Source organism: Calypte anna, chromosome 3 (assembly GCF_003957555.1).
Source record: "Calypte anna isolate BGI_N300 chromosome 3, bCalAnn1_v1.p, whole genome shotgun sequence".
NCBI lineage: Eukaryota > Metazoa > Chordata > Aves > Apodiformes > Trochilidae > Calypte > Calypte anna.
Genome location: NC_044246.1, coordinates 12,828,305 through 12,841,845, shown reverse-complemented (window position 1 = coordinate 12,841,845; position 13,541 = coordinate 12,828,305). Strand labels below are relative to the sequence as shown.

The 13,541-nt window shown below is 36.2% G+C and overlaps 1 protein-coding gene across 9 annotated transcripts in view; it reads right to left on the bottom strand.

Moving 5' to 3' along the window:
- LTBP1 (latent transforming growth factor beta binding protein 1) overlaps nucleotides 1–13,541 on the bottom strand; it is a 179,312-nt gene that overhangs the window by 124,132 nt on the left and 41,639 nt on the right. For all 9 annotated transcript variants that reach the window (XM_030446778.1, XM_030446768.1, XM_030446769.1 and 6 more), the window contains exon 4: nucleotides 8,202–8,377. In XM_030446778.1, the coding sequence (XP_030302638.1) occupies nucleotides 8,202–8,377 (176 nt within the window). The remainder of the gene's footprint in view (nucleotides 1–8,201; nucleotides 8,378–13,541) is intronic.

The window sequence follows — 13,541 nt, the reverse complement described above, 5'->3', positions numbered from 1 at the left end:
GAGCCACTTTTCGCTGATGGAGGCTTCTGGAGGTATTACTGAAAAAACTGCAAACTCTGGTAAGTGAAGTCACCATCTTTACACACAAGCAGCCATGCAGCACCTCAGATGGGCACAGATGAACACACATTATTAGTGTAATTGATACTTAAGTATTAACAGCTAAATACAACCATTACAGTCCAACTTTATCAACAGGACTCTTTCAGGAAGAGCTGAATTAGGGCTTTATACACTGGTAGTGGGACTCATTCTCACCTGATCTCACTAATCTGAAATTATGCATTTTGCCTAAGGTAATTATCTAGGCATCTTTTACAAACAAGGCAAGAGATTTTACCCTGTTCTGTGATAGCATGACAAGTCTTAATTTGGACGAGTTCCATTCTTTAGAAAATAAACTCCTGATAGAGTCACAGCTTCCCCCCCAGCATACATGGCTCCCTTAAATGAGAAACCAAGTCTTATGTATAACACTTGAAGCATTCACAATTCCCAGGAGACTAGGGAATAAAAATTTAATTAATATTAAATAAATATTATAAAATAATAAAATTATAAAATAATAATTATAAAATAAAATTATAAAATAATAGTTATACTCAACTTAACATTCCATTTCCTGAAAGGAATAAACTGAAAACACTAAGGAAGTCAACAAACTGTAAATAGTGACAAAGGACAGAACGTCATGGAATTAAGTTATAAATGAACGTAGCCCTCTCTGCATGCTGAATCACCCTTAAAAATATTCTCTCAGCACTGCATGAAGCCAGGATCTTTTTTTTTCCCTTAATTTTGTGAAGAGGGAAAAAATGATGACAGAAAAAAGGATGTCACTGATTCTGAGACCTCAGTTTCATTTGGTATGAAAGGACATTCATGCAGTAATGTTTTTGGCAACATTTGCTCATTCCTTCTTGCATGGATGACAGCACTGACAGAGAAGAGCACTTTCAAATCTCCTTTGAGTAAAACCAGACTTAGCTACTTGCAACATTCAGAATCAATTCTTGGTATCCAAGACTTGTATCAGCAACTCTGGAATTAGCCTGGCTAAAGGACTTTTAATGTTTAATTGTGTGGGTTCAGTCTCTGTGTCCATCTAAGTTACTGTACGTCATAGAGGTTTTCCCCTGCAGAATTTTCTGGAAAGCCTCTTCTCTTATTCTTCTTGAGAAATCTTTGGTTTTGGAGCCAATTCTCTTTCATCACAAGAGTTGAGATGCATTTGTCTCAGTCTGTGTTTTCCCTTAGCTATAGCATGTTTTGAATTCTGTTTGCCAGATCATCAATCTGTTTTTCCAACATTTTTCCCTTCACTGCTGTTTATCAATCTTGGCCTCCATATTCTAAAGTTCAGAGAGATGAAAATTAATTTTTCTGTGAATATACCATTTAAATTAGTTCCTATAAAGGCACCAGCAGCCTCTGCCTGCCACACAGACATTCAATTATTGGTGAATCCAGGGCCATAACATCTTTTTTGAGAAAAATACAGTACTTTTGTGGGGATACACAAACAATTACAAAGACAGCTTAGAAAGGGTATTGTTAAAATGCCTGCAGCTCTGGTATATTGAGTGAAGTAGATGGCATTTATACAGAATTGTTCTGTCTCAAGAATTTCAAACAGCTCCACAGTCTTTTATAATTGCTAAATAAACTATGCTCATTTGCTAAAGTTTGGGGTTTTTTTCAGAATTTGTCACTCTACTTTTTAATGCAAAATAATTGTGCTGCTTGATTTGGTAGAGTTAACTTTATTAGTGTCAATCTAGTTAAGCTATTTAATTTATATTTGGATCTTAGATTCTTATTTTTAAGTCCCATGGGATTCAAATGCAAACTTGAAGTGGCCATTATGAATTGCCATGTCTTCCAATAACAGTATGGGTAATGATCGTAAATGAGAGGAAAAAGATGCTTTACTAAAATTGTTTAGGTTTTGTCACTAAAAAAAAAACCACACCCCAGTGCTGTTTAACCCTAATGCTGACTGTACCAAAATATTTTCTTAAACTTTTTAGAATGCCACTGAAAAACCTCTTCTGCCTCCTGAAGGGGAGTAGTCTTTGAACACACATGTAAATGTTTTGCATTTGACAATAGAGAAAGTCCCTGATATTTATACACTTGTCCTATTTCTTATTTGTATTTGATTCTGTACAACTTCAGGAGTAAGATGTAAATGCCAATTCCCATGAATGACTGACATGAATTTGACTACATTCCAACCAAAGAAACTGTGTCATGATGTTTCAGTTAATTCTGCTTGCTGGCCTCCCAACCATTTTTTCTCTTCTTACCCACCTCATTCAGCTGGCTATACCTCATTTAATCAGTTTACTCTTAACATGCCTCAATTATCTTTACATTTCCCAAAACTTCTAGTTAGTAAAGTTGCCACTGTTCAACTCAAACACAAGCCAGTTAGATAATTATTTTGCTGTTAATGAAGAGCAGCTTCACAAACAAGCACCAAGAAGGGTGGGTAAAATATCCAACACACTGAAGACCCAAAGGAGCTTTTTCCTCGTCAACAGACACTGAACTGTAGTAGAATGTCAAATCATACAGATGCATTTACATGGAACATGTAATTTCTCTACGCATTTTTTTAACACTAAAGCATTTGTGTATTTTACAGCTATTTACCCATACTTACATATGGAGAAATAATATTATTACGATGCAAGTGTCACATAGTGCAATTTCACAAAAATAGTTTAAATTGGAATTTCAAAGCAACACCTGCTTTTGCTTAAATCAACATATGAAGTAATCAGTGAAAACTGCATGTGTAAATTATGTATGCACTTACGAAAGAGTGCCTCTAAGTTATCTGTGTTTTATGCTTCCAAGAGCAGGAAAGCTATTATGCCAGAATTGGAAGAGTATTCTGCACAATTCTAAGATGTGGGACAGTTTCTTATTTCATGTATATAAGCAGACATAAAATTATATTTTAAAATATGAGTCAATATAATGTATCAATACTTAGAACAGTTGCACGACTTCCATGTGATTGTTTCAGCTTCATCTTTACACAAGGATTTAAGTGCTGCCCACAGAATCACGTGCAGATTTTAAGCCTAATGCCCCTGCATGGACACTTGTCCAGCTTCAAGCCACAACACTCACAACTCCACCATAGTGCCACGAACTTATATTCATTAACAAATATGCAAGCTGTACTACTTTAATTTGAGACACATTTCATTTTTTATAGAAAATAGAAAGGAGACAGTGTCCTTAATACATTTTTAAAAGAATTTTGAAGATGAAAAAATCCTTATCTGCCTAAAGGAAAAAGTCTTCCGTACTATTTAACTGTATAAACTTGACATGCACCTTCAGCTGCAAAATTCACATACGTTTCCTATTGTCTTTCTGAATAAACAGATTAAGCTCATTTCCCTTCTTAGACACATATTTAACTCTTGGGATAACTGTTATACAAATGCATGCTTTATTTACTTCACACAATGACATTCCAGCAGCGAGTAGGGTACTCTATACCTATTCTTGATTTTTCCTTTTGCAGCTTCTGGCGACCTCAGGTGCTAATTAATTTAATTTCACATGTCATGCCTCAAAGACAGGGAAGTGGTGGCTGCACTGTTGTACACATAGAGAGCTGTAGCCTGGTGAGGGGTATGCAAAACTGTCCTACACACTGAGGCAACAAGAGACAACTGATTTCAAAAGCAGAAATTTCACTTGGTTTAGCTTGGTAGGCAAAATACACAATGCCACTAAAAACCACCCTGCAAGCATCTGAGGTTGGAATATTAGGCACATATGTAAATGAATTTTCTGAAGAATCATTTAACACCAGAAGTAGACAGAGAGAAACTGAGAACTGCCTAACCTCTTACTGCTGTAATATACAGCTCTCACAATACTTGAGTTGAAAGGAAGTGCAGAAAAAGAATGTTCAGCTTAAAATTTGATTATTATATAATAATCATAATTATATATTTATTTCTTTTACATTTTAGACCAAGATAAACAGCACAGACTCCCTTCAATTTATTTTCTTCAGCATTACATTTACAAAGCCAGGGAGATCTGCACTGGTATTTATAACATCCATGCCCAGCTTGTGTTGACCAATGGTTACTATTTATCAGTGACACAAAAGAGTATTGGAAAATGTTTGAGGTAGATTTACCTAAATTACTGAAAGCATCATTTTTCTAATGCTTTGAAGCCTACTAGGTTGCAAATAGGATTTTAAAGTTGAAATCTCCGTGCTAAGGCCATTGCTACTGTTAGACCCTTAGAGGACTTTTAACCCTGAGGTTTCAAATCCTCAGGCAGATTCTAGATAAAGTGCTGGTCTGCACTTTTAAGAAAGCAATGCAGCCCCTGAGAAATACTGAGAGCTCATATAAAACAGGCTGTTTGGCTGGCCTCATCTATGCTGCGAAGTATTTTTAATGTTTACATTACAGATGTTGAGATCCACATGATCTCATCCTTTTCAGTTATTCTTTGCTAATCATACCAATTCCACTGCAAGCTTATTTTTATCACTATGTATTTGGTCTTCCTACTGACGCTGTCATATTTATCTTCTCTCTGCATCTGCAGCCAAACCAACAAGAGCCATTTTCATTTGCTTGAGAAAGCTCTGAACTTCCAAAGCTTTAAGTATTTGCTAATTCTGCTCAAAGATATCTGAAGATTGATTTTTCAGTAGCTTAAATATACCAGCATACTGATCAAACAGAATCAAATAGATAATTTAAAGTATACAACTTTAACAATGGATGATTTAGAGCATTTCAGCTCTTAAAAAATTATGCAGTGCCATATTTATGGGTCCTGATTTTTCTCTTTCTGTATTTAATGTGGTATAAAACACAATATACAGCCACATAAATAAAGCTGTATTAATAATTAGTTCTGCCCCCTTATGACTAGTATGTGAGTATGCCACATATGCCTATTTGAGTAAAATTGTGACTATTCTGAAAATTCAAATGAGTCAGTGGACTATAAGAATATTTAATTCAAGATCTTTAACATGATTTCCAGGGTGAGTTTTTGGTTTGTTCTGTTTTTAAAAGAACAAAACTTTAAATTTAAAAAAAATCACTGGGAACAACTTAAACAGCCTCCTCCATTAGGCACAATGAATGAGAATTCTTATGCAAGCTTTATATATATTATGTGTTATTATAACTAATTATAGTAGCTAGTCTAGGAAAAAAGGCTAAATCCCACAGCACAAAATAGCAAAATGCTTGGTAGTAGAAATGGTAACTGCATTTCACATCCCAAGATGACTTCAAATGTTATTTTTGTACCTAAATTACTTAATTTTCAAGCTCTATTGATATGTAAAAATTCACTTTAAAAGGTAAAAAATAACAGACTATTTTGCTGTCTTTAAGATTATTACACTGTGTTTTCAGAAACATATCAAAGACATGAAAAAGTTTATAAATACACCAGAATAAGTGTTCCAGAAGGCACTTTATTTAAAATGAATTTTAATGTTTCATGAGACTAACATTTAACATTTTCACCATAGCATACCCAAAAGCTGATCTGGCAACACCATAGTGGAACATTCAACACAACTCACTATGAACCAGAAGATGCCCAGCAGCACCTTCTCAGGGTGAGCAGTTTTCTCCCAAAAGCACCATTAGCCCACATATCTTTTGCCTCTGCCAGACCAATCTGTCTCTAAAGTTATTTCAGAAGTGACACCCATTCCAGTTTCAAATCTATCTATTTAATGTTATGAGATTGAAATAATCTGCATAAATTTAGAATAATCATCAACTGCAGCTACAACTGAAAAAAAATACTATATCGAGTATATCTTTCACTGATGTCAATCTTTGTCACAGTGTTAATACTTTAAAATAAAATGCATAAAAAGGCTCAGACAAAAAAACCCACTGAATTACTTTGCACCCTATGTTAATTGGTAACTATGAACTTTTGATGCCACCAAGTATTCTCTGAAAAAAATATTTAATGGTAAAGAAAAAAGAATACTAACTTTCTGACTTGCACTTTTTTATAACATTACTGTATTTTTCCCCTCTCTCCTTTTTCAAGAATCTCCACATTGCCAGTACAGATTCCTTTGCTCAATAAGAGGCTCTGCCATGTACCAAGATTATACATTTAAGATAAATGACAAAATATCACAGGATCATCAACCACTGTCAGAATTTTCCTCATATTAACTAGACAATGAATATCAACCTGGCCATAAGGATGACATAATTCACAGTGACCTTATCCCTCAGAGTTCAAAACAGGGCTAGGAACTGCATATTGGTATCACAGAACATCTGACATACAATTTCACATTCCAATCTTACATTACTGTAACAAACTCAAATATCCCTAACCTTAAAATACTGAAGGTTGAAGTTTAACACTCCTTTTTTATATGGGAACTAGTAATCTTCCATCTTTGGTCCCTTGCAACACCTCTAGAAATCAGAAGCCATCCTAAATAGATATAGCTGTCCATGTTCTAGGTGTCCTGTTCAAGCTCAAGATACATAATCTTAAACTCTACTCACACACAGCTCAAAGTGCACTGTGTACTAGCAGAAATCTAGAGCACTTCACCAGAAACTGCAGTCCCTGACTCCATCCTCACAAATGCAGAAATGGAGGCAAAACAGGGCAAGTGACCTTTTTGAGGCTTCTTAAAAGCCCAGTGTCAGAAATTTCAATACTATACAAATAGCCTCAGACTTAGTCCTGCATCTTACCTCCGAGACAAGACTTAAATCACAGCACATTTTATCAAGGCCACAAAAACTCTCCTTTGGGTGTTTTAGAAATCACAGGCTTTTCAATAAATGTCCAGTGTTTTACTAACACACTGCTCACTGAGGGGCTCCTTAGAATTTGGTAACAAACATTCATTTAGTGATAGTTTGGTACTTGCAAGATACACTAAATGTCAATGTTATCTAAGGTTAATTGACTCAATCAGCCTGAAAGAAGGGGACAAAATGAATATTTTTTGGCCTGAATCCAACCAGCATCAGTAACTCCAGGTACTGGGAGAACTGTACAACCTGAGATTTGTGTAGTCTTTATGAGGGCAGAGGGACACAAACCATGGCCATTAATACAGTGGACATTAATATCTTATTTGGAGAAAAATTACAGCTGGCTGGGAGAAAAGCAGTGGCATCTTATTAGCAAAAAAGGACTATTGATTGATGTTGACAACATGATTAAACATCTTTCTGAAGAGTGTAAATCCAAAGATCTCCAGCTGCCCCCTGTTCCTTCCACAGAGCTAAGATTTAATTAACCATGGGTGAACTTACACTCGAGGAAAAGGAAGCAGGGGTTTGCACTTAAGTATAATGGAGAAATCAAGGATGTGCAATGCAGAAATGCAAAGATATTCACATAAATAAGTCATATTTAGAGATTTAGAGAGAAAGACTCATCCCTAAACCCTCAGCAGAACATATTTCTCTGTGCTATAGCAGAAGTCATCTGTCACAAGACTGCAAGTACCTTAGCTTTTCATGTAAATCAATTCATTATTTTAACTGCAGGAACTTTTCTCCACATCAAGCCAGCAGACACTCTGTAATATCTATCTAGCCCATAATTCATCAAGCTCTTCATCTTTTAAGCCAAAACTTGTCCTCAAGTTCCCCACACAACAGGGTATGAGCCAAGGCCACAAGCTGGGTACAAAGTATGAAGTAGAAACTGTCATGCAGCCTCCGTCCTGTGCAGAAGTTTGTAAACATATAATAAATTAAATATAGAGAAACACAGTCACCAATGAGACCACAATCCTGAACTTCATCCATCATACTGAAAGGAACTGTCATCTTTCACTGACTACATTCAGTAGGATAGTGCCTGCTCCAACAAGTGCTCACAAAGTACCTTATATCTGAAGGAAAAACTATCATCTAGAAAAAGCATTTTGATTCTAGCAGTGAATCAGGTTCAATTGTTTTTTCATACAGGAAATGTGTCTTGACTCTCAACTGGATACAGAATGCTGAAGCATTTGCTAAGCTAAGAACGTCCACATATTTAATTATTTTGACCTTTTTCTGTCTTTCATTGTTACTGCAATTCAAATAAACAAAATAAGCTTTCAAGACCCTAAAAAAACCAAACAAAAACCCAAAAAACCCCACAAACCTAAACACAAAACCTTTTGTAGCTGTACTTACATTGTAAAGGTGATGCAAGTTGATCCTGACCCAGTCTCAGTGGTAATGAGCCCTCAGTTGACTGTTCTCCTGAAATCACTTTTTTTACTGGGTAATATTTGGGTTTGATCACATATTCCTGTGTTTGGCCATGATGAAGATTCATCATCAGTGTCTGAGATGAAAGGGGTATCATCCTGTTTTAGGGGAAAAAAAAATCAAATAGAAAAGATAGAATTATTAAGAACTAATAAATTAGACTTAGAAACTACTGGTAAAAAATTAACAAGTTCATCTGCACTCCAAGTTCTTAACACACAGTTTGGGAAACTATCTACCTTTTAAGCATCTGATTTTCCTTTCATTTAGCTTGCTCATTGTCTCATCAAAAAACACCTAACAAATAAAGACTATAGGGATTATTTCAACACAGCAAGAGAAGTAACATGGGCATCTCAGCAAACAGGGATGAACAGGGGAAAGTACTCCTCAAAATCATGAGATGGAGCTCAACTTTGTTAGCCTGCAGAGCTTTCCAGACTGGTCAAAGCAGCAGCAGCACATTTACACCTCTCTCCATTTCTTGTAACTGGCATTCCACACCAAGTATGTTAAGCAAAATCGAAGCCCCCTCTATATCCACAAACCCTGTTCCCTTCCCCACCACACCCATCTGACCATAGAGTAGAGCACTGCTTCTCTTTCTCTTTTTTCAGCCTATCTCCCATCTCATCAGAAAATGTCTCTGTTTCCCAGCTCCACATTACTTTCCCCATTCACAATCTCTTTGCCTACACTACTGAACATCTTGGACATACGTCCCACAACAACATGGCTTCCTTTAATAAAAAAACCACCATTTATTCTTCCTGTTAAACAAGATGATTCCTTCAAGCTCAGTGATTCTCACTGCCCTTCACAGTTCCTTACTTGTATTGTTCGATTACTCCCCAAGACCCCAGATTCTTGCTGCACAAGACCTTGCCAACTTTCAATACAAATTCTCTTCTCCTCCTCTCAACACATGGTTATCTAGCCACTACCACAAGTAGGAACCAGTTCTTTACTCAGAGACAAACTGGTCTACACTATTCCACAGTGCTATCTACCAATAAACAAACAAGGCAGCAAACTGCACAGCTCTTACCCACATCCAATAAATCTGTGGGCCACTCTGGGGCCCTGGGCTCCAGAATTCCACTGCCTATCAAGTAATAGAACTCCTTCAAGTAAAAAAGCTACTAATAGTAATTCTTAAGGAAGCTGCAGCTAGTGTAGTTCACACTATAGAGATAGACCTTCCTCTGAGTGCAGTATCAATTACAAATCTAGTAACTGTGACTACTAGGATTACACTGCCCAAATGAAAGCATACAAAGTGGGATGCTGCAAGCCTCCCTCCCTTTCTTCTCCGCCAAGGGTCTGTCATAAGTTTGGTCTGCAAAAGTGGAAAAACGGGAAAGTCATGGGATTTGTAACAGCCATCCCTCAAAGAGCTGCAATTCTGCAGAGTAACTGTGCTCTGAGAGCAAGGCATGGGCCCTGTGTCACTAACAACAGCTGAGCAGCACTTCCCCACAGTGGTGGGACTGAAGAGTTTCAGCTGAGTGAAAAGTCTGATGATTATTCTATTGTTTTCTGACACACGGAGCCTGCGCCAGCCCCTATCTCCAAAGCAATGCCTGAGTCCTTAGCCATGTCATTTGAGGATGCCTAGAGACTGCTGGAGCCAAGGGATTTGTGGTTAGAACAGACAATAGGGTTTTGTCCTACACAGATGCTCTTATTGACTTGGCTCTCTTACTGACTTGGAGAAAAAGTCCATTTGTTAACAGAGACATTCTATTACGTTTCTGCTGTATGTAAGTCACTCCTCAGACTATCTCCAAATTAAATGTTTCCAATCCAGTGCTTACCCAGTCTCAAACTCAGTAGAAGTAATTTCTCCAGACTAAGAGAGAATATTTGACTTTCCATGTTGCCTTTAGGTTTCCTACCAGTGGATCAACACAGAGGCACCAAAGGATGTCAGAGGTCAGGTTTAAATTCAAAAAAGTCTGATAAGATGAATCACCAGGTAACACCTCAACCTGTGACCAAGCTGAAGTCACTGCCTTCAATACTCCTTACAAATGAATTTCACTTCTTTAAGTCACTATAACCCTTCTTTCACAATCTGCTTTTAGTATAGATCTGGTTTAACACCTGTGTATAAGGACATCCATTTCTGTACCTGGACATAAAGGGATCTATACTGAATTCTTCCCATATTATGTGTAAGCAGGCCATGACAACAGAGGTCAAAATATTGCAGAAGTTGATACTGTTAGAAGTTGATTAGAATTTACTTATATTTAAGTTCAATGGTGTTATCTTCATTGACAAGACACAGAAAGATTCTGCCATAAGTGCCTGTTTTCTGTTAAGGTTATGTTATAAAAAATTACCTTTTGTATTGCCACATATCCAGCCACACTGTAGCCCAATCCTGTCAACCTAGACTAAAATCCATCACAACACTTGAAATTAAAATATTTTTTTAACATTAAAAAACCCACCATACACACAGAATTGCCATACATTGTAGGCTAAAAGTTTTACCACCAGAATTTATATAAGTTGCCTCTTCCTTCTCAGATATTTTAATTTTCTTCTTTAATTTTACATGCATTAAGTACTGATGTCAGTTAATTATTATTAAAGCTCTGTTATTAAGAATAAGCTCTGTTTTGCCAGAGTGATTTACTCCATAGTACATAGGAAAGCTGTAATCTTACTCTAGAAAATCCAGTTGTTTAAAAGGAAACTCCTTTCATCTGATGTGAGAGTTGTCAACCTTAGTTTCAATAAAGTAAAGCATCTTTTCTTGTACCAAGGTGCAGGCTTAAAATACTTGCATGAAGCCAAAGAGCTTTCTACACCCTTTTATCCTCAAGTATTGATGTTCTTGGTGTACAACTACCAAAGATCTTAAGTACAGGTACACACAAAAGTACTCTTAATGTTTAGATGTTGCCCTGTATTGGACACCTATTGCTAGCACAGATGTGAGTTGACTGGGAGGAGGATTTTGCCAACTATTTGACCAGCTCAACTGCTCTTGCTCATGAGAAATGCAGTTCCAGGAGGAGCCTACATGGACAGACATCAAAGGATTTAGGAAATCCTTCTGTTCTAACTATTCTTTTGATATTCAAACTCTTCTCAACATGATCTAGTTATTTAAGATATTAGTTCATAATCTAAAAGATATTGCACAGCTAACTGACCTGCTGCATCTTCCAGTAGAATCAGATACTCCCTGTCATGCTAGTTAAGAAGATGCAATTGTTAGTTCCAGACTCAATTTTGCATGAAATGGCCAAGATTACACAAGATTTTTGCACTGCAAAGGCTTATGTCACGAATTTATCTGGCAGATTGTAATTAGATGGTTGAAACTGACACTAAATAAACTTGAAAAAACTTTCCATTGCTGAAGTGTACACTAGGCAGACTAGAAAATGCCTAACTGCATTTTCAACAAACAAACAATATGATAAATATGATAAAGTTACAGCAGCACTACAGAGGGAGGACAAACATTTGCAGCTAACTGTGATGCAAAAAGAAAGCTCTCTTGCTTGATAAAAGCAGACCAGGAACACGATGTATCAGAATAACTCTGGCAAGCAGAAGTGAGACCAGCAAGGTTTGGCATGAAAAATACTGTCTAGACTAAATAAGACAAGCCTGACTCAGGCTGGTTTCTTCATCTTACTTACTGTAAGTCTGATGCTCTGATGCTTGGCTCCTAGCTAGTAATACTTAAAAATTGCTAACACAATTGTGTTAAACAACCTAAAAATTAATTTCTTCTCCACTATCTCCTCTCAAACTCACAATAAACAGTCAAACGAAGAAAACCCAGCATTTTCTATGAATAAAGAAAATATGTAGGACAGTTCTAAAGGCACAAAAATATAACCAAATCCCCTGTAAATTATTAAAATTCAGTTGCTAGCTCAGCCTGACATTTGCCAGCTATTTCCTCCATACACTGCTCCTCAGATTTTCTGTAAGATATATTAAAGAGTTTAATTTCCCATCTGATGATGAATAGATGGGATTTCTTCAGTGCCCTTTACAGTATCATACACAACATTAATCAAGCATGGCCCATTTCGCAATGCCCTACTGGTTATAGGAGGTGAAAGACATTAAAGAGTTCAAGCTTTTTTTTTTTTCCCCATTGCGAAAATTCAGAAAAAAAAAGGTTTTATGTACAAAAGTGTATTTTTAATGTATAATTTTAAATCCTGTCCCTGAAATACAGTTCAAACAATGCAAAACAAGCACTGAGACCTGTCAGCCCTAGAATAATCAGAGCTGCTTCAACACTTTAATTTTAAACCTGTCTTTATTTTGTATCTTGGTGGTGCATTTTTCACCAAGCAAAAATTTGCAAATATCATGGTTTAAATACAACTGATTAGTTTTTCAAACAATAATTCAAATTTATTGATTTTTACCTTTTTTACCCTGTTAAAAGGTTAAGATGTCATCTACACTATAGCCAAGACCTTATTTGTTCATAATCAAGTTGATTTGATTTGTAAAGGGAGTAATACCACAGATCTTAATTAAGATATGCACCAAGATTTTAAAAAAAAAGTAAACAGGGAATCAAATTGTTTAAAAAACTTTCCTACAGAAATGTAAAATGTTAAATTTCATCCACAGCTACCCTTTTTTTCCCCAATCTAAATATAATGTCTATGTCTATAAAACCCTCCTTGAAGGCATTTTCAGAGATTGTCTGCTCTTAAGTGGTTGCTAATAGAGCTACTCTGCCATTTGCAGGCTGAATTGTGCATTGGTTAGAATTCTTTTGCCAGCATACACTGGTGTAGTAGCTACACTGAAGAAGAGAAATAAGTGTTTTCAAACTAAGAGTGAACTATAACTCCATTGATCATTCCATCTTCCCCGTACAAGATAATAACAACCTAAAACATGTAGGCATGTAGCTAACGACCATTCTTTCAGACTTAGAGAGAAAAAAACCCTGACTTCACCAGAATCACAAGCAATGATTCATTTCCTGGATGTTAAACATAAGAAAAAGGTCTTAAGGCAAAAGACATGTATCTATTGGTTAAGTATTAAGATAAAGAACAAAAATACAGATGCCTAGTCACCCAACCTAATGGAAGCTAAAGTTCTTGCAAATCATGCAACAGCAGAGAAGCATATAATAGAACATTTAAAGATTAAACTTGAAGAATACTTCTTCTGAAGAGGAATTATATAAATGGCAATCATCATGAGTGAGAAAGAGGAGAGATTGATTACTAGATCTTTCCACTTGAATGAGCACAG